Consider the following 27,685-nt stretch of genomic DNA (forward strand, 5'->3'; position numbering starts at 1 on the left):
TGATCAAACATTCAGGTGGTGTGGCCTTGGAAAAGGAAAAAAAAGAAAGAAAAAAAAATCCTTGTCAACGAAGAATGTACTCAGCCTGGAATTTATTCATAGATGTATTTATAATGCATGCCCACAGAATGAATGACTTCCTATGCATCTGGGCATAGCATGTGTGTGCACATGTGCATAGCCTGTACATGTCTGTGCAAAACTGTGGTGCTGATGATTTCTTCCCATGTGCAGTCTGCCTGGGAGACAGCGCGAGTGCTGATTGATGAGAGGACGTTTGTTTTAACGAGCCTCCGGAGTGGATTCACCTTGAGAGAGATTTGGTTTCTCGCATTACACTGCTTCTGCTGCTGTCTAAAGATATCTGAAGCATGCAGCATCAGTTTGTGTGCAATCATGAAGTTTGTTTACCCATGTGTGTTTTGCTCACTTATGTTGGTGCAATATCTGCGATTTTATTTATTTATTTAATTTCTGATGTGTCTGCATTTTTGGTACCTGTGGTTTGTGTGTGTGTAGTGGTGTGCTGTTTGCACATATGCATGTAAAAGCAAAGTAAATGAGAGTTTGTGTGTGGTGCCACAAATTTTTGATATACAGTGGTGGAAAAAAGTTCAGACACCCCACGCATTTGTGATATATTGCATCAACAATCACTCTTAAGTTTCCAAGTGCAATTTGTTTTTGTACAGTCACAGCCACAATACCAAACCAATCCTAAAATAAGCCATTAAAAACTTAAAATTGATTAGTTCCATAAAAATACTTTTTGAGTATTGTAGTACCACTGACCCACTAATGAAGATCATGCTTTTTATTATAGACAATTTTTGTTAGGGTGCTTTGTGTCTATATAAAGCCAGCTCATTTGAAAGTTCTTCAGATCAAAAATGGCTAAAACAAGAAACTTAACACAAGAAACATGCCTAAAGATAAAGATTCTCAGCCAGGAAGGGTACAGCTGCCGCGAGACAGAAAGTGCAGATGCAGTCCTTCAGCAGTTGGATACACACTGCAGAAATATAGACAAACAAACAGCTTGGAAGACAAACCAAGATCTGGGCGTCCAAGAGTGCCTTCAGCGAGAAATGACAGCATTTTCATTCGCATGTGCAGGGAAAACCGCCGAATCACATGAGCTTCATCTACAGTGGTCAAACTAAACTGGTGTCCAGTGTTCCACCCGCACTGTGTGTGGCCAACTCCTACATCATGGCTTAAGGTCCTGCAAGGCTGTTATGAAGCCCCTGATCAACGAGAGGCAGAGGTTAGCTGGGCGCCGCTGGGCCCAAGCACACAGGAACTGGAAGAAGATTCTGTGGTCGGATGAGTCCAGTTTCCATCTTAATGCTCCTTGTGCTCATGTGAGGGTATGCAGAAGGCCAGGTGAGGCATTATCTCCAGCATGTACAGTACTTACTGTCAAGCATGGTGGAGGTAGTATCATGGTTTGGGGATGTATGAGTGCTGCTGGCGTTGGTCACCTCACTGTCTGCGATGGCACATTGAACTCTGCTAAGTATTGTGCCATTCCCGAAACCCACATGCTCCCTTCTGCACATGCACTGTTCCGTCGAGGTCGAAACTGGATGTTTCAGCAAGATAATGCCCCTTGCCACGCACCCAGGTCAAGTAGAACTTGGCTGCAGGAGCACAATATCCAGGTCTTAGAGTGGCCAGCTCAATCCCTGGACATGAGCTCCATTGAAAATCTTTGGTGGATTATCAAAAGGTCTGTTTCAATGCGGAAACCAAAGAATTTGGAAAAATTAAAAACAGTAATTCAAAAAGAATGGGAGAAGATTACCCCTCAACAGTGTGAAAGGCTCATGGAGAACATGCCAGGCAGGATTAAAGCACTACTGCATGCTAATGGCAGGAGTACTAAATATGAATTTTGTTATGTGATGGTTTATTTATTTTTTGTTCAGTTTTGAACACATTCTTTGCTATTTGTTAACTTTGATACCAACAATGTTGAGAACTGACATGTTGACACCATCAGGAATTTAGTTTTGCAATTTTTTTTCTTGATAACAATAAAAAAAAGAAATCATTTGTTTTATTTGTGTCTGTCTGATGCAGCCACACCTTGTGAAATACAAAAAAGATTTTTCTGCAAATATTTCATGATAATAGTTGAGATTGCGTAAAATTTTAAGGGTGTCCGAAAACTTTTTTCCACCACTGTATGCTTCAAAAACAGTAGATCTCATTATGTCCAGTTTTTTTTTTTAGTTTTCTTTCTTATCCTATAACATACAAATATAAAAAGAATCACTCCATTTAACTAATTATTTCAGCTTTGATTAATGTTTGATATTTTAGATTGGATGCCACCTGGAGCCCAGAAATCTCTAGAATTAAATACAGAGGACCTCAATTTCTTTAGAAGTTGCTGCAGCCCTGGTTTTGCAGGGATACCAAATGAGGAATAATTTAATTGTTATGTCATTTGGATGATAGTGAGGAAATGCATGACTGTTTTGGTGTCAGTTTTCAGTCTCTATCTTGTAATTGTCAGACTCTTACTGATTCACTAAACTAAATAAAAAGTAAACATACAAATACTGTCCTTCAACAAAAGCCCCACTGTGTGAGTCAGTGGTGTTAAAGCAGGTCTGTTTTAAAGGTTCTTACATTTTACAGATTTTTTTTTTCCAAAGCCCCTAAATATAACTACATTTGACCAACACACCCCTAGTTTACAAGATTCTTTTTCATTCCTTCATAAAACTGGAAGGAATCAGTTGTTGTTTTGCTGATTTGATGTCAAATTGGACATCTGTTCAGTAGCCTCTCTATGTTGTAATGGGGCAGATAATGATAGTTACAGTGAGGAGAGAAAGCAGTGATTGGAATAGTCACTCGCTTATTAGGATCATTTCCAGAGAATGAGAGTGAGAGTGAAATTAAACTATTTCTCAATTTGCTGGAGAACCCTAGAGCCTCCTTAAAAAAAACCTCTGGGACTGCCATTGAGAATCCCCACATAAGAGCTATGTAAAAAGGAAAAGGTATTTTCACTTTTAGCCTCTAGATGTCCCCATAACTAATTCCCGCCACTCTTCGGTCCTGCTTTCCCTGCTCTCTCGTTGACTGTTTACAACGTCAATGGCGGAAGTCGTTTCATTTGGTAAGTTTTTAATTGAATATTTAAAAAGTACAGCATTGACAGTTTTAAAACGTGATGTCGGCATTTTAGTCGTCAAACATAGCGTTGGAATATGTGTTGTTTTTGTCGGAACAGTAAGTTTTTATGGGTGAACGACGTCAAGCAGCGTGGTTCGTTGCACATTTTGCTCAGAGCTGCGTTGGAGTGGTCGTGAAACTGAAGGAAGAACCGGTAAGGATGCCAAAGTCCAGTTCCCAACGGTGGTGTTGTCTATTATGTGTCACGAAAAGTTCAACCGAGTCGGTTACTGTTAAAAGGAGCTTATGATTAAGTGGTTTAACGATGCTGTTGTTTTAGCAGTGGAGTAATAATACACCGTAAGATGCCACACCCCGGAGGCAAAGTATCAGCGGCCGTGTGGCTGACTGATGTTGTGTTGTTATTGCATTGCAACATAAAGTTTTTGTTCATCGTTCTACATTGAATGCTTAACATTATCTTGTGCTAACAGTTAAAATTAAGTAGACTTTGGGCAAATTGTTGTAAAAAGACCAAATCACAGAAAAGCAAAATTAGTGAAAATTTGCTAATATTATTAATACCCATGACAGCGATGTCAGTTATAGGTTGCTTTTAAATAAAAAAATTAAATATTAAAATAAAAATATTAGAATGCATTTATAGGTGTTAGTGTCTGTGATGGTATTTACCAGTTCATTTTGATTTAAATTAGATCCATGATATGCGATTGTGGTAACAGTTTTTGTTTAAAAATGAATAATATTTTAAAAACCAGCTTCCCCCCCCCCACTTCCTGTTATTTTTAGTGTTTTTTTTTGTCTCCATGATCAGATCAAAGCAGAGGTGTGGGCGAAATATTGATAATGGTATAATTGCTCTTTATAGCAATTATTTTTGCCATATAAATGTAGTCAAGTGTAGTATACTACAGTTAATAATTAACATTGCACTACTGTTTTTAACAGTAGCTGGTGGAGGTAGTATCACGGAGATTTAGCTATTACGCGTAAGCTCAGCTGAAGTTAATTAATTATTGTGACCAGTATCTACATCCCTCCCTCCCTGTGTTGACAAGGTGCAGTATTATGTTTTATGTTTTTGTTGTTTGCGCACTGTATGTTTCTAACTCAAAATATGCAGTAATTCTTGCAACTGCTATTTAGCCTTTAACATGTAGGTTATCCTTTATAATGGAAAGCTTGATAACATCCATCTAGTTCTTGGTGAATGGGAATGTTTTTCAATAAGTGTTCAATACATTTTTTTAACATTGAGCAAGCTGAGGTCTATAAATGCTTGTTAATTTTTACTATAATCATATTTATTTGATTATATGCCCAGCAGAAAAAGCCTGGGGTCCATAAAGACTTGTTTTGAAATAAGCCTCTCAATTATAATGCCATGCCTTTTCCCGGAACATTTCAATTTTTTTTTATCATTGCCAAATACAATGAAACAATGTTCCTCTAGTTTCTGTACAATTTGTGCACATCTTTTGTAAGTTTTTGTTGTGCTGGTTGATTTATAGTCTTAGTAGGAACATTAGGACAAGCTGTTTTTGAATCTTCATCTGAATTTTTGAATTGCAAGTTTTCCTTCCTGCCATTCAACTTATACTGTGAATTTTTGGATGAAATACCCAGAAAAAAATCAGACTATTCAGTTATTGGTGTTCAGGCAGCAATGTTTGCTATAATTCATAAAAAAGGAAGCACAAAGGATCTTCCAAAAGAAACAAAAAAAAAAAATACGCTAATGGAATACTATTAAAAATGAACAAACAAACAAAAAAAACTAAAATATAGTAACAAGGGAACAAACCAAGAGCCACAAACAGCCACTGTTCATAAGGGAAGTTAAAATCATGGAACACATTACAAGTGTCCAGTGCAAGGGAATAGGAAAAAAGCTTAGGAGCACATGGCATTTTTCATAATTAAGATGGTCATGTCACACTACCCATTCAATTCCAGCTCTGATATGTGAGCCACTGTTGATCAGATGTTCCCAGACAGTGAGACTGCCAAACTGATTTCATGTGGTGCAACAAAATTGGCATTGCTTGTATGTTTTGCCTTGAGCAGCTGATCAAAGATATAAGAAAAGTGCAGTGCTATGGAGTCTCTTATGATGAATGCTTAAATAAAGTGACACAGAAAAAGCAAAGAAAGGGGAAGGAAGGTAGCTGTGTATTCTTTTGATTTATGGGACTCACTCAAGCTGAGAAGCTTTTGAAGAAAATCAAGAAAACCCAGTTGCCACTTGATTCTATTGAGCTCTTACAGGTGTAAATAGATGGCCCTATTGGCCAACTGGAAGTTACTGAGGATATTCCAAGCTAACAGGAGCTACATGACCCGAGATGCACCAAAGATTATCAGTCTGGGAAGTTGTGGTTTGCATGTTGTGCATAGAAGCTTTCAAAATGGAGAGGAAGAAATGGGTAGGAAGGTGGGCGATGCACTTAGAGCTCTTCGGCAGTTGTTCCATGACTGACCAGAGAAGTGAGATGATTTCATTAACGTGACCCAAACACCAACATTTCACCACCAAAACCTGTCTAGCTGCTGAAACTAGACCCACAAGACAGAGCAATACATGTGCCACTTAAAGAGCTGGACATGGGATTTACCACAAAGCAAGCTTTGGAGAAGGCATCTGAAAAGCTCCAGGAAAATCAGGTTTTCAAGAGAGAATATGTCTCCTTCCTTGCTGCCATCTGCAAGAAAATCATGTAAAGAAATTTCTTATCATTTTTTTGTACTGTGCAGGGCAGCATGTGAGCTTCCTTGACCCCGTGACCATGGTAACAGAAGCTGAATGTGCAATAGGGATATTTGAGAAACTCCTACAGGTTCTCCTCAATGCGGGACGGCGCACTTCCTGAGTGTGACAGAGGTCTTGCGCAGTATAAAGCATTCTCATTGCATGTCAGTGCAAACCATAAAGCAGAGTTCCAAGATTTTGTTTACAGCTGCAAGCTTGATGAATTTCTTGGAAGATTTGTCAGTGGTAAAGCACAGCAAGCAGCACTGTGGGGCCTAATGAAATGTCTCCTCACAAGCTTCAGTAGACAGAGGGTAGGCTGTCAACAAGGAAATACTTGTAGAAAACCTGAAGGAGAGGACACTAGTAGCGTTGTGCTTAGTACAGGATGCAGTGGCTGGGCATGCAATAGATGAAAACCCCGCCAAAGGACCCCATTCGACACCGCATAGCATCAATGATAAGGTATGTGCAGTACCTGGAGGATGAAAAGAAGAAAAAAGACCCAGCTAATGAGAAGAAAAGAAAGGACCTCCACCATGAAATGGCAAATATTAAGGCAAAACAGCAAAGGATAATGTCACACATTGAGGCGACACATACAGAGGCAGACAAAATGGCAGAAGAAGAAAAAAAAAAACAGGGCTTCATATTACTGTCAAAATCAAATGCCGATCATAATGGTGTTAGAGAGTAAAAGGAAGAGCTGGCAGCTCTGGCAAAAACTCAACAAAAACCTGCACTAAACTCAGTTTAGGAACATTTCTGTTCATAAAAACTCTTTCTAATGCAGTGAATGATTATATGTTTGGTCCCTGTGCACTGAGAATCATTCTTACGGATGCAGCTATTGATTATTTTCATGAATGCATCTGCAAAATATTCAAATTGCTTGCTGTGTTCAAACAGTCCTCCTAAAATAGGACATTTACTATCATGTGTGACAAAGAAAAGCAGCAAATCTGGAGCCAGTAAATATTTTGGTATTTTTACTTGAAAAATCACTGTGTAATCCCCCCAGTGTAATAGCTGATTAGTTGTCTGTTAACTTAATGATTAATTAATCAACTAACTAAATTATTTTTGTAACATTTTGCTTCTTGATTTGGTTGGTTCTTCTTCAGGACTCAGACAGTGTGACAATGGTCCTGACATGCCTGTGTGATTATATCATCCTTATAGCAAGCAATGTATTATGTCAGTTGGAGGTGCTTGATTAATCAAGTAACTGATCGAAAGAAAATAAATAGGCAGCTGAGTAGATAATCGAGTGATTAATTGTTTATTTATTAATAATTTTCTGTTTTATATTGTTGTAAACTGAAAATCTTTTAATCAATAACAAAAACATTTCTCAGTTGCAGCTCTCGTGTCAATATTGTGTTTAGAGTTACCCAGTGATCCAGCCTTTGTGTCATCATGCTCTTGTGTGCATGTCAGTGTTTGCTTGTTTGGCTGGAAATAATTAGCCTGGAGGAAGGCAGGTGATAAACTGGAATTAGAGGCAAGTTCGAAAAATGAAATGACTTCCTTTGACAGGTTTGAAAAAAAAAAAAGAACAAAAGGAAGAAATTGCAAGAAGAGTAACATGAATGTGTGCGTTTCCTCCTGTTCACAGTTCCGGGTGAGCTGGCTGATTGAAGAAGGGCTCCTGTGGATCCTGGCCATGGATAAAGAGTTTACGCCTTTGGACTGCCTGCTGCCTTCAGGTACAGCTTTTCAGACACACATTCCCTCACCGCAAACCCACACAGGTTTGTGCACAGATACACACTGCATTGAATGTTCTCACAGAATCTATATCAGGGTGTGGGATTCCCACGCACAAACCAGAACCCAAACACATCTGTATGCGTCTGATCAGAACACACACTTATTGACATCAGTGTCACACTTGTCTTCCCCTCTGCTTTCTCCTACTCACTTTGACACACAAAAACAGTCTTGGGGGAATTAGGATTCAAAAACAAATCACTGGCACTGTCATGAAAACAGTTCGTATATGTGTGACATGCACTTCCTTGTGTCTCTCTTGTTAGGCTGCGTACATGAGTCTTTTCTGAAAGAGGGCTTGGTGTGTTTGCTTGTAATCTGACATCTGACTAGAAATATCAGAATCAGAAAAACTTTATTAATCCCCGTAGGGAAATTCTTTAAGATCTGCTCATAATATATTTATTCTCTTTTTTTAAAGGCATGTAGGCACTTTTGTTTCTTTTCCCAAACAATGATCAGACATATTGTGGATCTCTTGATGCTTTAACAAAAAAAAAAAAAAAAGAAGAAACTCCAGATGGTCAGCGCTCATTGCCCTACAGACCTGAGGAGGAAGCTGGTTACAGCTGCCTTTAGCCACTGCTCTCAGGTCAAGGTTTATGTGAGCTCCCTGGTGGTGTTTGCATGAGTGTGGAGGAAGGAAAGCTGAAATATGAGCCTAAGGGCAGGTTTTACACAGAGATGAAAAGGTCAAGGAAATCGTACAACAGTTTGGCCTGTAGAGCAGACAGGAGGCACATGTAGTTACCTCCATCTCTTATGTCTGTCTTGTATTACAGATGCTGCTACATAAATTATTTCCGTGAAAGTTTCGGAGATCTGTTTTATAAAGAGCTAGTTTTATGGCTTGCATGGAAAAAAAATGTTCTTGCCTTACAAGATTGCACGTTATGATGAAGGTGTCTGCCACTGGTTTGGAAGCGACGGACACACCGTTTGTCCAAATGAAATTCTGGTGTGGAGTTTTGATACTGGCAAGAAATATTGTCCACCCACAGAATGATATAAATAGAGAACTTAGGAGTAAAAAACAAACATCGTGTCCCCAGAAAGCTCAGCTGTGTCAGAGCTTTTGCTCTCTTTCAACTTTTGTGGTTGGTTCATAAACATACAATAAGCACACTGTTGGCAGTTTACTGGCAACATATATATGTTTTTGAGGTTTTAAAGGCCTAGAAAAATGCTCTCTGTAATATATGTCAGTAATCTTTGGTGTTGCATTCCTGGAGTTATTTTACAAAGAAATGTTGTTATTTGGTCTAACCACTTTCCTTCAACCTGCCACTTTTTGAATAGCTGAAGAATCTTGTATCGAGCTGCACTCTTGTTAATCATGAAATATCCTGCGTTTGGCCGTTCACATTCAGAGTGGAATGTACAAAACACACAATTGAACTAGAACTTGGACCAAGGAATGCAAAGTGCAGCGCCAAGAACTGTGTTGTGGTGGTGCTGAAGTAATTTAACATGAGCATGGCATTCTCAAAAATAAAAATATACAAATGAAGGCAATGAAGCTGTAACTGAATGATAAATTGTTACTTTAATTATTTAAGTATGCAATTTAAATGCCTGATTTGACAAAAACAAAGGCCTACAATGATTAACAAAAACCTAAACAAAACACAACCTTGATGACACCTCCGTTCACTATATACCAGTGATTTATTGTTTGACATTTGCACTGGCCAGTGTGTTAGTTAGTCAAACAATATGCCCACAATTCTCCAGTGATGGGTTTTGACCCTCACTTGTAAGTTAAGGCGCAAGAGCGGTTGAAATCAAAGTTCAGTTTCCCATTTAATATGAAAAAACTTTTTTTTTTTTTTGCATATGTCCGGTTAGGGTTAGATCAAATGATGAGTACTGTATCACTGGAGAGACTGAGCCGAGGCTATTAGCACAACATTATCTACCACTGATCCATCCATTTTCTAAACCACTTATCCTCTTAAGGGTAACAGAGGGGGGCTGGAGCCAATCCCAGCTGACTTTGGGCAAGAGGTGGGGTACACACTGGACAGGTCACCGGTCTATCAAAGGGCTGATGTATATATATTTATAGACAAACAGTCATTCATGCTCACATTCAGAATCATTATCAGAAGTCTTTATTGTCATTGTACAAGAATACAACAAAATTATAGCAGCCTAGAAGAGGTGTTACTCCAAATCTAAATAAATTTAAAAAAGTATGTACAAATAGTCTAAATAAAAGTAGAAATAAAAATAAAAATAGAACTGAATAATACTTATAAAAATAGAATAGAATAGAATAGAATAGAATAGAATAGAATACAAAGGTGCTGCAGTAGAAAAAATTGCACAAGAAAGACAGAGCTAATATAAATATTGATTTGTTGTTATTACACACAGTATTGCACATGGAGACAGTTATTGCACATAGAGAAAGTGGAGTTCAACTGCACAGTGCAGTAACACACCTTTCGATAATTTAGTGTCGCCAGTTAACCAGAAGGCTAGAGCAGGGAACCTACTCAAGCACGGGGGGAATGTGCAAACTCCACACAGAAAAGCCCTGGTCCGGATTTGAACCCAGAACCTTCTTGGTGTGAGGCGCGTGCTATGTACCATATATTTATAAAGGTATATGTCTCCTCATGGTGCATTTCATTCCTCTTTCTTGCTTCCTTTGATTCTCTCCCTCTCTGTTTCCATTAATTGTTGTTGAAGGTTTCAGATCACTATAATAATCTTGTTAGGCTTCAAAGACTACTGTAATTGTGCTTCTGTATGTGTACATATGTTTCTATGTGCTTAACATTCAAGCGTGCATGCGCTGAGCAGGAACACATAACTGCTGTTGATTTTTTTTTTTTTTTCATGCTTGTTCAGCTTGAAAATCAATAACACAAAGGCCAACATCAGTCAAGAGACACTCACTTCTGATAGGAAGCTATCAGCAGCTTTGAAGCATCCACTGAAACAAATGTTTACTCAAACGTGTTAGCTAAGCATTATACACTGCTCACTGTACAAATCCTGGATTTATTCTAAAGAATTCACAGGATGTACAAGTAATCCCCAAATTGTTGCAGAACGCAACAAATCAAAACACACATACATCATCCTGATGATAGAATTTTGCCTCCACGTCGGTTCCAGCTGCGGCTGGAGGCATTATGTTTCGGTGCGTTAGGTCTGTCCAGCCGTGCGTTGTTTTCATCCATCGGCCCGTCTGTCCTTTTCATTGTCGTGAACGTGATATATCAGGAACACTTGGAGGGAATTTCATTGCATTTAGCACAAGCGTCCACTTGGAGTCAGTGATGAACTAATTAGAATTTGTTGGTCAAAGGTCAAGGTCACTGTGACCTCACAAAAGCCATTTTTTGGCCATAACTCAGATGGTCATACACCAATAAGGACAAAATTTCACAAAAATGTCAAATAGGATAAAAATGATGAAGTGATGACATTTTAAATCCAAAAGGTCAACTTCCCTGTGACATTATAATGTTAATTAGAGGGTCGGAGGTTCAATCCCTGGCTCCTCCAGTTTGCATGTCGAAGTGTCCTTGGGCAAGATACTGAACCCCAAATTGCCCCTTATGTATCATCGATATGTTTTAGCAAAGTGCTGTATGAATCTGTGTGTGTGTGAATGTAACTTGTAGTGTAAAGAGCTTTGAATGGTCAATAAAACTAGAAAAGTGGTACATATAAATTCAGTCCCTTTACCATATATCATTGTCTCAAGAGTCTGGACAGACATTGGCATTTGGTGGAGACATTCAACTGCGAGGCAGTAATTCCAGTTTTGTTAATAAATTTGCCGGATGCTGTCAAAGAAGATGCGTTTGAGGTTCCCTGAATCATACAATTTTAAAATCTTTTTTTTTTCCCCAGCTGTATGGTGTAGTGAAGCACTTTTCCTCTATTAGATAAGTTTAGAGTATATTTTTATGGCTTCTTTAGTTTAATCTCTTGCAGGAAATGCTTATCTAGACTCTCGGAGGAGAATATAAAAACAGCCCCTGGATGTCTGCATTTTAAAACCCCTAGTGTGCACAGTTAGCCTTTTAAATTCCATCATTTTAATATAGACGCCTATTCCTGGAATATCTATGCTCTAGCTTGCGCGCTTGAATTTTGCCTGTGTGTGTTTGTGGCATTTGTGCTGTCTGGGACTTTTAAAAGAATCCCAAGGTGACATTTCTTTGAACAGAGTGCACGAAAGGCCGCACACCTCCTCATGTGTGCATGCGCAGGGAGGTGAGTGTTTGTGCGACGAAGGGTTATCCGAAAAGTCACGGCTGGTTGAGTTTGTCTTTTGTTTTCTGTACACCTCCAGCCAATTAAGAGACAAGACTGACAAATCTGCTCCTCCTCTTTCTCCCCCTCACCTACCCCTTCATGTGTTCTCCTTTCTTTTCCTCCTCCTTTGTGTCTCCTCTTTATCCTCTCTTCCTCTCGTCTTCCTTTTACCACACTAGACTGGGGTTGACTTTCGTTTGGAAATGACCTTCCAGTGATATGAACTTTTTAACAACATCAAGCCTGCTGCTGCAACAAAGTCACAAACCCAAAGGACATTTTTTTTCCTCCCCACTTCCTCAGCCAAGCTAAAATGCACTCTTTACACTTGAGGGTTTCATTCCAAAAAGGGTGTTTTTTTTTCTTTTTTTCCTCTTTTTTTTTTTTTTTCTGTCCACGACACGTGGAGATTCAGATTTTGCAATTAGAATTTCATGAAAACTTTAATATATTCTCCTTCTTTCTTCTTCATTGTTTTTCTGGCTTCCCATTGCATTCACAGCATATCAGCTAATGTGTATTAGGAAAGATACCAGTGTTATTAGATAGTTCCCTCCAAAAGTAGTGGAACAAAAAAGGCTAATTCCTTTGTATTTGTACACTGAAGATGAGTGCTCTCATTCTCAAAATATGAGAATGAGACAAGTGTATTTCAGCTTGTACTTCCTGGTATTTGCATCTAGATGTGTTAGGACATAACACTTTTTGTATCAGACCACCCCGTTTTTAGGCGAGCAGAAGAAAGGGAACAGATTTGCATGTTTCAAATTTGGCACAGCATTTGGCATTTTTTTTTTATGTCGGATGCCCTTCCTGATGCAACCCTCTACAGAGGGAGAACATGCAAACTCTGCGCAGAAGTGCCCAGACCGGGGCCCAAACCCGGAACCCTCTTGCCACGAGGTGACAGTGCCAACCACTGTGCCACATGACCAGATCCTTTCTTTCTCCTCACTGTGGCTCTTACATCGCTTTAGTAGAGGTTGATCTCTTGCATGTTGTGGTATGGCCTCTATATTTCTGCTTTCTTCTTTGAACAGTGGATTGTGATACCTTCATCATACTATATGAAGACTTGTGGTGATGTCACTGCCTGTTGTTTTGGGGTTTTTCTTCCCAGCTTTTACTGTGTTTCTGACATCAGCTGCTGTTGTTGTCCTTTGCCGACCTGTTTGATGTTTGTTTCTCAGCGCATGAGCGGTTTCTTTCTTTTTCAGGACATTTCAAATTGTTGTATTGGCTATGGCCAGTGTTTGTGCAATAGCTCGGATCGATTTTTCCCTCTTTTCTCAGCTCCAAAATGTCTTGCTTTTCTCCCATAGACAGCTTTCTGGTCTTCATGTCGGATTATCCTTTTTAACAACAAATGCAGTCTTTACAGGCAGAACCCAAGGCTAAAACCACCAAGCAGACATTCAGAGCTGATTTAATGTTTAACCAATCAATATAAAAGGCAACACCTGATCAACAACAAAAGCAAAGTCACACGTTAACACAAATACGGTTTCGGAGACAGGGAAGTGGGCATTGTAATCACAACGTTGCTTGCATATGGCATTGGATGAGAAATCATTCATAAGGGCATACATACAGTATAAAGGGAATATAAATTAGCAAGAAATGGAATGGTTAAGTGTGAAGGCAGTAGGAAGAGAGGTTATGCTTTGGTCCATTAAGGCTTTTCTAGGGGCTCTGTGTTTTACTTTGTCAGTAAATGCAGAGTGTCCTATAAATCTCCTGCAGATAGAAGAATGACAGTTCTAAAGTATTAGTCAGGGGATTTGCATTAGCAGCAGAGCAGAAGAAAAGCTAAAAGCAAGATGGATGGGAGGTTGAGGGAGGAAATAGATTCAGAAGCATGGAGGTATGCTGAGAGGAAAGAGAGAAGCTATAGGATGACACGTTATTTTCATTTGTGCTGTTGTGAAAGGGCTTTCCTCTGTTGTCATGTAGTTTCAGGTCAGGGTATTCAGATGAGGTGACAACAAGCTTAAGTGCATAGACAGTAAATAAGACTTTCACATTGCTATGACCCCAGGTCGAGAGCAGTAAAGCTGCAGTAGTTAAGGAAAATCACTGCACAATTTGGATACACAATGTCTATACCTTGGTTAGGTTTTGTTATCTTCTGATGTTGCAAACAAACCACTTGCAGCTTAATTAGATGGAGAGGGGAAACGTTTTGAATTCAGATGAAACTGAGACAAGTTAGAAATGGTTTCTATTTGTAATTCTCTCTTTTATTTTGCTTCCTCCATGTGGAGCATGATAATGACCTCATTATCACGGCTTTGTTTTAATTTTGTTCTTTATTTAGCACGTTCAATGCCACAAATAACAGCCTCCAATCTGTGCTGAAAAGGTGTTGTTTTGAACAGTGCAATTAATGATATGTCTTTACTGTTTTTGTTATTTCCCTATTATGCTCTATCAATTGTCAGTCTCCATCAGGTTGTTCTGATTGTTGTTATTATTCATAAATTTATAAACTTTAATAAGCTTTTCCTTTTGTCTCCGTCTCCAGGCACGTTAAGGATCTGTCTGATCATTCTGAACCAGCCTCTGGATAAGGACTACCTACACATTCTCTGGAGTAAAGGTAGATCTCTCACACATCACAGATCTAACAAACCCTCTTTATGTCACTTAGATCCCATCTGCATTGGTTTGCACCAAGCATGTGTTCCTTTGTTGTTTTTTTGGTCAGACTGTGCTCCCTCGCCTGTATAGCCTCCACTGTGCGAAATCTTAATTGCTGCCATGTCACTGCCCCCCTTCCTGCCCTCTGCCCACATTTCCTGTGAGATGTGTTTTAATGAATTTAAAGATGACTTTTTTTTTTTTTATTTTGGCAGGAAAATAATTTTCCTTTTTGCAAGGGTGACTTTTTATTTAATTTTTTAATGACTTCTGTGGCTGCATGACCTGAACAATTATTATATTCAAAACAGGAAACTGACACCGCTGGAAACTGTAAAAATGACCAAATTATGCCTAAAATAATGAAAATAAAATGAGCCAGGGTCATTAAACTTTACAGGTTATCCCAGTTTTAAATGATCAGATGAATCCTACATTTTACAAGGACTGCATGCATTTCATCCATTGTTTTCATAGGTCATCAGCTTTCACAACTCTGAGCCATATACTAAGCTATGCGTTTATTTTTTATTACAGGCATTTGTAGCAATTGTAAGGTCTCTGTGTAACAAGGTTGGCAATCTTTGCCCATCTATTCAAATTCATTTAAGTGTGTTTACATTAACTATAGATGATTGGCTGGTAAATAATGTGAACACAGGCAGTAGCCGAAAGCGTCCACTCCACTGAGTAGGGTAGTGCCATGGTCAGTATAAACAAACCCACTGGACCAAATAGCCCTGAATTCTTAACAGGAGTATTTCATTCATAGCAACTCTACCCTTAGCCCTGAGTCTGATAAGCTGCCTACATCTGTGATGCCTCTTGCAATCTTTCATGAATGAGGGAGAATGGTTGAGATTGTCCAGGACGTAGACATGTGCTGGCCAGATTTGCTCATTGATTGATTCACAACCCTTCCTGATGTGCTCAGCAAAGAGTTTTCCGTGTAAAAGGGAAGAAATTTTAAGCAGGAGAGCGGCTATACGTTACATTCATATTCAAACACACAGTACTTTGTTGCACAGTACACACTCTCTGAATGGGTCCAAGATGCTGGTCACAAGCATGCTGGCAGTTTTTGAACCAAAAAGATTTCCAACTACTTTTTTGCAGTTGGTAAACATAAGACATAAAAATGGATATGATTTTCATCTCCTTCATCAATACTCCACGGCCCGTTATCATAGTAAATAAGAAACAGAAATTCAGAAAACTAAAAAAACAAAACATGCACAAAAGACTTATTGTTAAAGAGGAAAAATGGGTTTTTGAAGGGAAGTAGAGCTCCAGACTCCCCGAGGTGTCATGTATGAGATGCATTGATGCGTAGCAGTTGTGTTACTTGGCTGTGATGTATTAAATATGCTAATTTGACTTTGAACCTTTAAACCACACGTCATCCCAACCTGTATACTACATTTGTCTTTTTTTTTTTTTTTTAATTATTGTTAAAGTATAAGAAACAGACCTGAACTGAACAAGAATAACTTGAACCAAACTGAATATGTCAAGCATGCATTTGTGTTGTGAAGGATGGAATGAAAAGAAGTGGCTGGGTTCAGTGGTTCTGAACAGTTTTGATGCTCAGACCATGTAATAACAGCAAAAACCGTAGGCACACTCATTGATGAGAAATATAATTCACAAACTTATACAATCAGGGAGGAAGATTAGTAAATAAAGGAACTTTGAAGGCAAACTGGAGATTAAAATCACATCAGATTGAATTTTAAAGAACACAGCTTTGATATTATTATCAGCAGCACAAGCCCAAGAGGCATCTGAGCTCTTTCCATCACACAGCAGTCACACAGACTTCTCTCTCGGGTTGTGCCTTTTCACTATGGGACCTCTACTAAAATGTTTAATGACATTTGACAAAGCAATTTCCTCATCTGATTTCACACCAAAGATTGCTTGGTGCCCTAAGATAAAGATTCTTTGGGTAGTCTATTAAGGGGAAAGAATTTAAAAAAAAAATTGAAAGAAAGAAAGAAAAACATATAAAACTTACTAGTTGACCCTCGACAGAGTGTCCAGATTGATATTTCAGATTTAATATCCCTATTTCAAAACCTAAACTGTGATCAACCCTCCACAGTTTAACTGATTCAGTTTTACATAAATGCACTTTTGCATATCCTTTCATTGATTATTTCACTCTTTTTTTTTTTTTTATTTGATAGTGATATAAGAACAAGAATCATGTGTAAAGTGTTGCATCAAATCATCAAACCAACCACTTTGAGACATATGAGATGTACTTTGTGATTATGACATAGCTTGTTAGTGTCATATGGCAGATTTGAGTATTTGCATTTAGACAAGGCTACTTATAAAAAAAAAAGTTTCAGAGAGATTTATGGGCAGTTTCTGAAGTGCCACAAGCAATGCAGCAGTGGTGTGGATGTCAGAAATTGGGAAGCTTTCTTGATTAGTTTTGCTCTTGGCGGCAGTGCACATGGGACTTTAAAAAAAAAAAAAAAGTTTTGACAGGATGATAATTGAGTGTGAATGGCAGATCTCAAATGTCTCACAGTTTGATGGCAAACATGCTTGGAGGAAGTTTACCATTCCTCACTTGATATTCCATGTAATTTTAATGTTGTTTATGTGATAAGCAGATGTCAGTGTGTGTCACTTTCTGGATGGTTGTTCACCTGGAGGCATCACAGACAGGTCTCCACCCTTACAGACACAGACATCCGTGCACACACATACACACAGTGCTCTCAGGTCTTCTGATGTGGTGCCCCTGGGGCCCCCTCATTACCTGTGGGAGAGGTAGAGCAGCGGGGAGCAGAGGAGTGATGTAGGCTGGAAGAGCGCAATGCTGATCAAAGGGAAGCTCATTTACAGGTACCTAGTGCGATGTTGTGAAGTGGGATCAAGCTGCTTATCTCACTCACGCACCCTCTCACTAATCTAGTCCATCAGTCACCCACTTGCTCACCTGGTCAGGAAGCCACTCACTTGTTTATTTACTCCCAGATCCCTCATTTACTCACTGTGTAACAACACAAACAAGCAATTCAATAAAGCAATCAGCAAAGGCGACTCTCTCTCTACAACACATAAAAACAGGCCCGTGTTTACTACCTGTCTTGTAGTGCCTTGTTTCATCATTAGTTGATATGGAGCAACTTGTCGAAGTTTAAAGTTTGTGAACATCACCCATCAGTCAGTCGAGTATCGGCCTTGCAATCAAGGCTGGTCGGATAATGCGGCTGCAATGCGTTGCCTCGCACAAACACACTTCCTGCACTGTATTTAAGCGCATGTGTCAGACGGAGCAAATAGGTGTGTCGAAAATTCGAAGAGAGGAGCTGTTAGAGAGAACTGACGGATAGAAATCTAAAGAGAGCTAAAAAGCTAATTCCAGCGAGACTGTTTGCGGAAGAGAAAAGAGAATGATTGGAAGTGCTGGTGAAATTGTGCCACCTCGAATAACAAAGAGATGGACAGAGCGGAAGAGTAAAGAGTAGCAGAGTGGAGCTAGAGAGAAATAAAAATGACATGTTTGTGGAGGAAATCAATCAAATTCGGGGTAAGGTGGAGAGAGCAGGGTGGATTTGGAGACAGCATGACAGATGAAGAGGGAGAGGTGGACTGATAGATGAAGGGAGGGTGCCGAGGCATCATAATAAGGATAATAATCTTTTCACCGCTCTTCATGACCGTTTGCCCTCTCCTGCACTGCGCTAAAGCCCTAACCTGACAGGTATTAATCCTCACCACTAACCTCATCAATACTGGCATGCACTGGGAATATCCCCCGTAGTAGTGTCTGTGTTTGTGTATATTTTTGCTTTAATGTGTACATGCACCTTTTCTGCATCAAACACAGCAGTGGCATAGGTGATTAAAAAAAGCAGTGACAGGTTTAGTAGTGTGTGCGGAATTGCATTATCTCCTGCCCACCATATGTATCTATCATACAGCAGAATGAGTGACATGAGCATTTAGTTCTGAAGCCTGCAGGGAGGGATTATGATAGCTAGTTTATTTACAAGGTCATCTCCTCTGACTGCTTCTGCTGTCCCCGCTCCGCTCACATCATATCACTGTCAGGATTTGACGACTCTGAAGTTAGCTTCCGATTCCCAGCTTCTGATTCAGCACTTAAAGCAAGGTTAGGGGAAACTTAACTTACCTCTTACTTTTATGAATGTGTGTTGGACATTTTAGGTAGAGCCTTAATGTTGTTAGAAACTTGGGAAACCTACCTATCCTAATTCTGACAATGCAAAAAAGGAGATTTCAGGATTTTTCTTTTTTACATGTTAACCACATGGGACCATTTCCTGGTCCGATCTAGACTAGACTATTCCAGAGAAACCAGAGACTCTTAAAAAAGTTTGTGAAACCAATGTTCTGTTTGTGAAATTGCAAAAAAAAAGAGAGATTTCACTGCTTTTTTCACACCTAGACCACATTGAACAAGCTTCAGATCAAAAACCACTATACCTAGACGTGTCAAATCTGGATCTGTATAAGGTTTTCTTTTGAGTGTGTTTGTTAAAGTCAAATGCTCTGAGAGGAGAAAGAGAAAATGAAGGAGCCTGTTAGGCTATTGCATTCACGATTGTATCGTACTTCAAATAGCCGGCAATTCATTGTTTTCAGTGGGAGAATGACAGTAATTGCGTCTTCACTACCTATGGATGGAGTGTAGATGGAGAGATAATCTTTTTCAAGCTAAGTTTACCCACTTTTGCCATTTACTGCAATGAAGATAAATCAGGATGTTGAGAAATGTAGAAAGACAGACCCTCACTCAAGCACTGGTGAAACTTTCTCTTACAATGAAGATAATGATGATTGCCTTCAGGTAACATAAAACATGAAAAGCCCTCTCTAGACCCAGTGTTTAGTTTGTCCGTTCTGGGGTAGTGTAGAATAGTGTAGAGATGAAGGACTCATTCTAAGCTAATGAAAACACAATGACTCTTAGTTTCATGTGATTATACACAAATGAAAAGATAACCACAAATATTAGATTCGATTTCTGCCAGTAGATCCCACTGGTCCTTTAAAATAGCAGGAGAAACACTCTACTACACACTATTTGACATGCAGACAGGAGGTCTGTTAAAGCTACAAAACTTGACGTAGTGGTTGCATACTCAAGGACGGTACCCGTAACACAGGAAAAAAAATAAAATACCTTATAGGCTATTTAACCAACAGAGACATAAAATATAAAATTATATATATCATACATATATATCAGTACTTGAAAGCCACACTTTGTATAATCACTTCAGATTTCACTGTGTGTGTGTGTGTTTGTTTGTGTTTTAGTGGCATGCCATGCAAACAGAGAAAATGATTGACAGACAGAAGTAACTGTTCTAGAACCCTAAGTCTGAAAATTATTCTGTGTGTGTGTGTGTGTGTGTGTGTGTGTGTGTAGATACTTACACACAGATAATGACTGATAACTTTACAGTCTGTCACCACTAGGCTTAAAGAAGAATTTCTCTGTTTTGCCAGAAGTTGTCATTTGAAAAGTTTCACAGCCTTTGCACTCCGTCAGAGATAATGAGTCATTTACATTCCAATCATTTCTTGACGTGAAACATTGACAGCAGGTGGTAGGGGTTACAGATAAAAGCAACACCTTGAGTTTATGTGTCTTATTTGCATCAATGCAAATGCATCTGCATTCTCTAACTCAAGCCAAGGATAGTTAGATTGAGACAGATACCCCCCCCCCCCCCCCCCCCCCCATCCATTGGAGTTATCATTCCTCCCCATTTAACTCTCATAATCAAGTCTAATAAGGTGTATGTGTGAGTCTGTGATCAGTGAATGGAAATTTACTGTATGTAGGTGTGACTCAGTATGCATTGTTACATACAGTGCATATTTTTAGGGTTCATTGTGCAAATAATGTGTTAAGAGTTCTGTGATTTATACACATAATGACTGTGTGAGTTTAACTGCCTTGCTAAGTTTATATTTGGTGTTATAGTTCACTCAGGACTGAAGTGTAAACTATTTAATTCAAGTCTGTGATGTGTGCAAACCACTTAACATGTAGAAAATTTTTTTTGGACTGTGAGATGTGAGGTAAGGCGTCATAGTTAAACATCCAATCAGTGTTGTTTCGCAGATAATCAAACACCTTTGAATACAAGGCAATATTTATCCAGTAACACCAGTTTAGTTTTTCATTTTTAAAATGTTGATTACACTCAAAATATTACTTTTTGTTTTGCATATTCTAAAGTATGAGAAAGGTGCACTTAATAACGTGACCACTGATTGTGCGGAAAGGTGGCAAACAAGTGAAGTTCAATCCAGGGTGAAATCTCATTTCATTAAGACTTGAAGTATAGTTCCTCACATTGCTTGCAGCGAAGCAGAGTTGTCCACAGATAGTAAACCACTTTACACCTTTAAATTGTAAGCAGCTGTGACAGGAGCTTATTCTTTACACTACATCCTATTGCAATACTTTAATTAATTAATTAATTAATTAATTAATTTTTTTCAGCCAAACAAAGGCAGGCACACACTTGAAGGATGGATTTTGGAAATGGACACAGTCAGAGAAAGAAAGCCTCTACGAGCCAGATTAGAGGCTTACAAGTGTTGCCCGTCTCTTCGGTGCAGGCTTTAGTTAATTTTAAATTCGGTTCGAGTGGAAAACTATAGCTGATTGTTTGAAGATTTTCCCCTGTGTGCTCCACAACATCCCCCCAAACAGAAAAGGGCTCTTAAAAAAATAGGCTGCCTGTTCAATTTGAATAGAATAGAGGCCATGAAAGAGCATACATTTGCAAATGGTTTGCATCTAATTCCTGAGAACATTTTAAGAATGGCAAATCACTGCCTCATTTGTCTGTTCTTAAAATCAGAAAAGATAAGTGCTCTTTCACTGACCTTGCCTCTAAAGGGTCAAATTATTATTATTTTTTTAACTAATGCTTTTCTTGTCTGTTTGGCATGTTATTTGTTATGTTTTCTGTAATAGAAATATGGTCTCTTTCTAACTAATTTGGACCTCATTTTACAGTTTACATTTGTGCAGTGATTGAAGTAAGCATAGTTATTTTAACATTAAAAAAAAAAAAAAACCTTGGCATTGCTGATGTTTGTGTTCAGACTAGCTTGTTATGCTTTCCCCTTTCTGTAAATTTTACTTGTGCGCTCTGGCAGTCAGATGTACACTCTGTCTGTGTTTTCAGTCAAAGTGTGTTAATCTGTATGGTCATTTCGGAGGCTGCAATTTGTGGTGCTGTTCAACTGTATAGTTCTAGGTTTATTGCATGACTGTTGTATTGGACAGCATTAGTTTTAGCTAGGTGCATCTAAACAAATCATCTAAAAAAAATAAGCCAGTGTCCTCATAAAAACCCTGCACACCCTCTGAAAGGAAACACGTCCACCAGACTAAGAGAGAACATGCAGTCTATTTCTCAAGAGTAGCACATATGTGAAATTGTTCCTACAAACAGCCCATCTCAGTATATAAGGTTCTGTCTGAGAGGAATTTCTTTTAAAATCCTTGTATAACTGCACACATAAATGGCATATCTCATTTCTTAATCCCCTGGTTATCAAAGTATATCATATCAAATACCAAGTATTATTAACTTGCCATTCCTATTTGTATCCCACACCTGTGGAACTAATCATTAGTGGTGTTTCATGTCTGCAAATTACACCTGCCTGCCACCAGTTAGACTCGACTATGGTGATACATAAAGTGGGCTCATATACAGTAAGCTCACCTCTACATTAGTGGTAACGAGCTTAATGTGATACTAAACATCTTTCAAACCAGAGGGAACATATAGTAAGTTCTAAAAAGACAAAGCAGAAATGTGTCTTCAGTGAAAGTAAGGAGTCATTTTCTTTTAAAACTGATTGCTTTCATTTACACAGACTAAAGTGTCTCACTATCGGTCTGTCTCTCTATAGCTCTCTTGAGGGCATGTGCTGATGGAGCTGCCAATCACCTTTATAACATCACTGCTGGAGATTGCGACAGGTGAGTCTGTCTTGTGTTCACATTTGCATTAGCTAATTTGTGTTGTCACTTATTTCTCTTGCTCTGTGCATGTGGGAGAGTTTGGGAGAGCGATGATAAAATTCAGAAAGTTCACATAGTTTATTTAATGGCATTGCGTTTGTTTTTCGACCAAAAATAGCGGCAGCATCAGTACTGTATTGTTCATTCAGCAACTCTGCAGCAGGTTGCGTGTGCTTTTGTGTGTTCAAGGAGAGAAACTGCACTCTGTTTACGTGTTAGATTTGTGTGCGTCTCTAACAAAGTACTGTATGTGTTAGTGCTGCAAAAACATTTTTCGTGTGTGTGGCTAATGGAAGACTGCTGTCAGGACAGGAGATGGATCTGGGGTTCACCGGGTCCCTGAAGTGTTGAGGCTTTCACATTAACACCCGAGTGTGTATTTTGCCAGAGCGTGAATGCGATGTTTTGTGTGTCCGTGTTTGTCTATGTGCCAAGTTTTTACAATTCTATCCTTGTAACAACCATTTGAAGTTGTAGACATCTCGGGTGAGGACGTTTTTGCAAAGTGACGCCATTTAGGCACATTCACAGGGCACATTTTTTCTGGTCCTTGAGGTCAGGACTTAAGTTTAAAGCCAAAATCCTTAGTGTTTCACAACTAATATACTGTTACTATATGAATGTGAATGGTTTACTGTGCTGATCCTTAGTGTTTCACAACTAATATACTGTTACTATATGACTGTGAATGGTTTACTGTTCTGATACATTAACTATTGCCACAGACGGATTGGTGTACACATTTCCTGAGTAGTCAGCATTTTCACTGCAAACAAATCACACTGATGTAAAGCAACTTCACAAAAGAAGCACTAAATGCTTTAGTCACAGAAAATTGTTGAAAGTTACTTTGACAAAACAAAGAGATAAGGATAAGGCTCTCTTACATGATGAAGATAATTTTAAGGAAAACATAGAAATTGCTGACAAATTGTTGTTTTCTGACCACAACAGTGACTATGAAATGATAACTACAAAATAACAAAATGATAATTGTCATTTTAGTTCAATATCATAAAAAAATAGTTTGGAGGATAGACAATCTCAGCCAATTATAAACAAAGATCATAAACAGGAGGAAGTAGAAGAATTTTACACCACACTTATATCTACACAGTGGAATTTACCACGGTAAATGGCTGGTAAACCATTTACCACAGAGTGTTTGCAAGCATACATTTTTTTACTTTTTTTTTTTTTTTTGCATTGTGTTTTCAAAACACAACCAACCATTCTTCTCAGTCTCAGAGTGTGAGTTTGAGCATGTTAGCCCTGCCCTCAGAGGCATCGCTCATTCTTCCGTCTGTGTGACACAACAGATTCATCTTCTGACCTTCCAGTTCGAGCTCTGTCAGCAGCCTGCACAGCGGATCTGACAGCCAGACCTCCCTTTTAGCCCAACCCCAACAGCATCTGTCCTGAAAAGTTATACATTACACAGGGAGGATGGAGACTGGAGGGAAAAAATAGCAAGGGAGGAGGGAGTTTACAGGTGGGGATGTGTAAATCAATCACCAGCAAGTTAAGATGTATTTAACCTAACATTACCATAACTAATGGACTACAGAGAGGGAGAGGAAGGGAAAAAGAGAGAGGGAGATGCAAGCAATCAATCAAAGCCAAGGTTTATAAAATCTTAACATTACTGGAGCCAAGACAACAGCAGTAACATTCCCATGTGATTAAATAGCAGGAGGTCTGAGAAAGATGCACAGGAAGAGAAAAACAAAAGACAGAGAAAAAAACAGATTGCTTGATAAATACTATTTTGAAACCAAGATAAAGACATAATAGAGCCGAGTTGTGTGAGTATGTGGGTCTGTGTGCATTTGCCAGTTGCCAGTGTGTATGTGTGTGTGCGCGGATGCACATCTTAGGGCCTTCACGTTCTCCACAAATTGCATATGAGTGAAACCATTACAGGGACAATTTTTCCACCCCAGACGTCAGAGTTGAAGTAAAACTTCAAGTTCAAAATACCAAAACTGAGATATTTTGTTTTTGTCGCATACACGCAGAGCAGAGCCTGCTGAGTGGTCCCCACATTTAAACTGTAGCTTACACATCAACAGACTCATGAAAGGATCAGTACCCCTCCCTCCCATACACACACACAGATTCCTGCAAGTAATTCTAGCAAATTGTGCTGCCTCACTGCGGGGGGAATATGTCAGCTTTTAAGATCCAGTTTTAAAAGGGGAAGCCAGCGAAAGTGCTCCACAGTCTCTGCTCTGTCATCACTTTGACCACATTCACTGTAGTTGCGCTGGTAAAGATGTAAGTTATGTCAGTTTTTCAAGAAAATCAAGGCATTTCCGCTGCCTGTAGGGAAAATGTGTCTGAGACAGTGTTTTGGAGGCCAAATCAAAACTGAAATTTGTAGTATTACAGTTTTCTTTTTTCAGTTTTCTTTGAAATGGAAATAATGTCAAACCCTTTTTTTGGGAAAAAAAAAAGTGATCGCCTTAATAAATAAGTTGACATTTGTGTATATTTGTCCACATGTCCGCCTGTGACTGTGTGTTTCCATCAGAAAATAATGAGGATAATAAAGTTTCTGGTCAGCCTCCATAGTCTCCTGCTCTGCCACAAGAAGCGAGTGGGCGGACGGCCTCCCACAGTTAAAAGAAAGGTGCTGTGTAATTTTCTGTCAAAACAGTCTTAATGGTAGTCTTTAGGGATGAAGAGAGGAGAGGGTGCATCAGGCTGAGGCTTTCTGCCTCTTGTGATGAGTCAAGTGACAGTGTTTTGACTTCGCTGTATGGGGTGTAGGAAGACAAACAGTACATATTTGTATTTTCTCACAAAATCCAGACATATCTCGCATTCATTTAAGCTTGATTTTTTGTTAGTAGTTTTTTCCTCTTATATGTGTCAACCTCAGTTCTCTGGTGATACATATGGCTGATGTGTATGCTGTTAACCACTGTGTTGCTCAGTTCCTAGAAACCTAGGTCATGTATTTGTTCTTCTCCAAGTGTTTAATCTCTACTCTCTAACCTTTACTGTCTAAGTACTACTATTTATACATACATACATACATATACACACTTTCATGAAACTGAAGTCCCGCAGTTGTGCCTTTAAAAGTACTTCTCATCCACACCTGCTTTCCTCTTACCACCAAGCAGGAAACAGAATTTATCATCGACATTCATATATGCACATACTGTACTTTTAATGAAAGACCTTTAATTTGAAGTTGGTAAATTGGTACAGATGAGAGCTGAGTTTCATCAAGCGATAACCAAATACCCACATCCAGTTAGTGCTGGGACTCCCAAGTGGGATCTGTGAGCTCTGATGAATGTGGCACACCCAAGGACTGTGCTCTATCTGCATGCAGTTGCACACTGCAGCTGCCCTGCACTTTACTGTAGCTTGTGTTATATGCATTATTGTCAGGATGTAATTTAATTCTATCAAGATCAATATTTTAAGCTCACCAGCTTAGCAACAGTCAGCAAAGTAAAGCATGGTAAATAAATATAATAGACCAAAATTTTCTTGTTTCTAAATAAAAAGTGTATTTTGTCTAATTTGTGCATCTAATCACATCTCATAGAAATTAAGAAGTCATAATATTGATGGGCAAAGGAGGTGAATGTGGGCAGAGCTAATTGTACACAAGCAGAATTTATAAGAGTTACAGGAAGATGCAAAGTGTGTTCAAATGCTGATGCATATGTATATATACACACACACACACACACATACTACTTACATAATATATATGGATTTTCTGAGCATGGTCGTGTCAGCATATGATTGTGAATTCATTTTGCTTTGGAGAAGATAATGCTGTCACCCTCAGCAAATGAAGTTGTCGAGAGCGAAAACTGTTTATTTGATAAGACTTAGTGGCAAAGCGATATCTCTGACAGTTTCTATTTCTATCTCTGTTTCTGTTTGTAACCCTGTGTTTTCTCCATTCTAGTCACCTCACACGTATTAGGTTCTGTGTATAGTATTTATAGCATACTAGTATTAAAAATACATACGTTCTTCAAGGAGGTCACTGTCTCAGTCAGAACCCCCCTTGTTAGCTGACTTATAATGCAGATCAGCAAAGATTTTTAAAGCTGACGTACCGATATTTTAGATGCATTTTACAAGACAATCAACCGTTTGAAATATATCAAAATCGCCATAGGAGCTCTGCTCAAATATGCTGTAATCAAATTCGCACAGCTTGGGAAACGGTTTAACTTCTCATGTATCGAAAATTGCGTGACCTAAAAGGCCAACAATTAAGAGAATTACATTGCAAATTAAGCCAGGTAGGGAATTTGAGCAACTCACATAACAGCCGATGACTGGTAACTAACACTCAATTTAGTGCTGTTAGAAATGAGCTTTTTTCATTCCACACTCAACAAGAATCGGAGCAGTTTGTTGGGTCATTTTACAACAATACCTTGTTTAATTTATGATTTACTTGTGTCTTTCTTTGAGTGGTAGGTGGGTATAATTTGTTCAATAGGTAATGTTACTGCAGCCGGTTTGTTCTGTTAGTTCTACTATTACTGATTTATTTTTGATCACTATCACCTTTTGTCAAGAAGCTCATAGCCACTCTTGTTTTCACCTGTTTCTCAGCCCAGATATTCTCTTTCGCATGCTCACCTCGCTGCCGCACTGCAGTTGGAGTTTTTCTAATATAGACTGATTCGAAAGTTGACATGCTGAGTTGAGTTGATGAGTCTATAGGGAACTGGGCCCCTACCTGGGCTTAACTCTTTTGTTTGCACATGTGCTATCATTAGTTTTTGTTAAGTAAATTCTATTAAAATTGCAACAATTAAGGCTGATTACAATTACAATTATATCTCTTTCAATCCCTCTCTCTTTCTCGCTTTAATACACCCAGTAGCCCTAAGAGTAATCCAGAGAGTTAATAAACTTAGTCTATGTGGTTTGGGGGTTAGAGATGTGTGGATTTATGACTATGTCTGGTTATTAGTCTGAGTGCCTACAGGCACCCAGCTGATTAGCTTTGGGATTAACCACTGCTGGATCACACACATAAATAAATCCAGGTA

The 27,685-nt window shown here is 38.8% G+C and overlaps 1 protein-coding gene across 2 annotated transcripts in view; it reads left to right on the forward strand.

Annotated features, from left to right (window-relative positions):
- The first annotated feature begins 3,095 nt into the window (after nucleotides 1-3,095).
- The window catches only part of tpk1 (thiamin pyrophosphokinase 1), a 64,841-nt gene continuing 40,251 nt past the window's right edge, over nucleotides 3,096-27,685 (forward strand). The window contains exons 1-5 of one of the 2 annotated variants that reach the window (XM_041066159.1): nucleotides 3,118-3,136; nucleotides 3,251-3,346; nucleotides 7,521-7,611; nucleotides 14,481-14,555; nucleotides 22,532-22,601. In XM_041066159.1, the coding sequence (XP_040922093.1) occupies nucleotides 3,260-3,346; nucleotides 7,521-7,611; nucleotides 14,481-14,555; nucleotides 22,532-22,601 (323 nt within the window). In that variant the 5' untranslated portion in view covers nucleotides 3,118-3,136; nucleotides 3,251-3,259. Of the gene's footprint in view, nucleotides 3,137-3,250; nucleotides 3,347-7,520; nucleotides 7,612-14,480; nucleotides 14,556-22,531; nucleotides 22,602-27,685 lie in introns of both variants that reach the window. The other variant, XM_041066160.1, reaches the window with a different exon arrangement.

The sequence above is a fragment of the Toxotes jaculatrix genome, chromosome 20 (genome assembly GCF_017976425.1).
Source record: "Toxotes jaculatrix isolate fToxJac2 chromosome 20, fToxJac2.pri, whole genome shotgun sequence".
Lineage (NCBI taxonomy): Eukaryota > Metazoa > Chordata > Actinopteri > Toxotidae > Toxotes > Toxotes jaculatrix.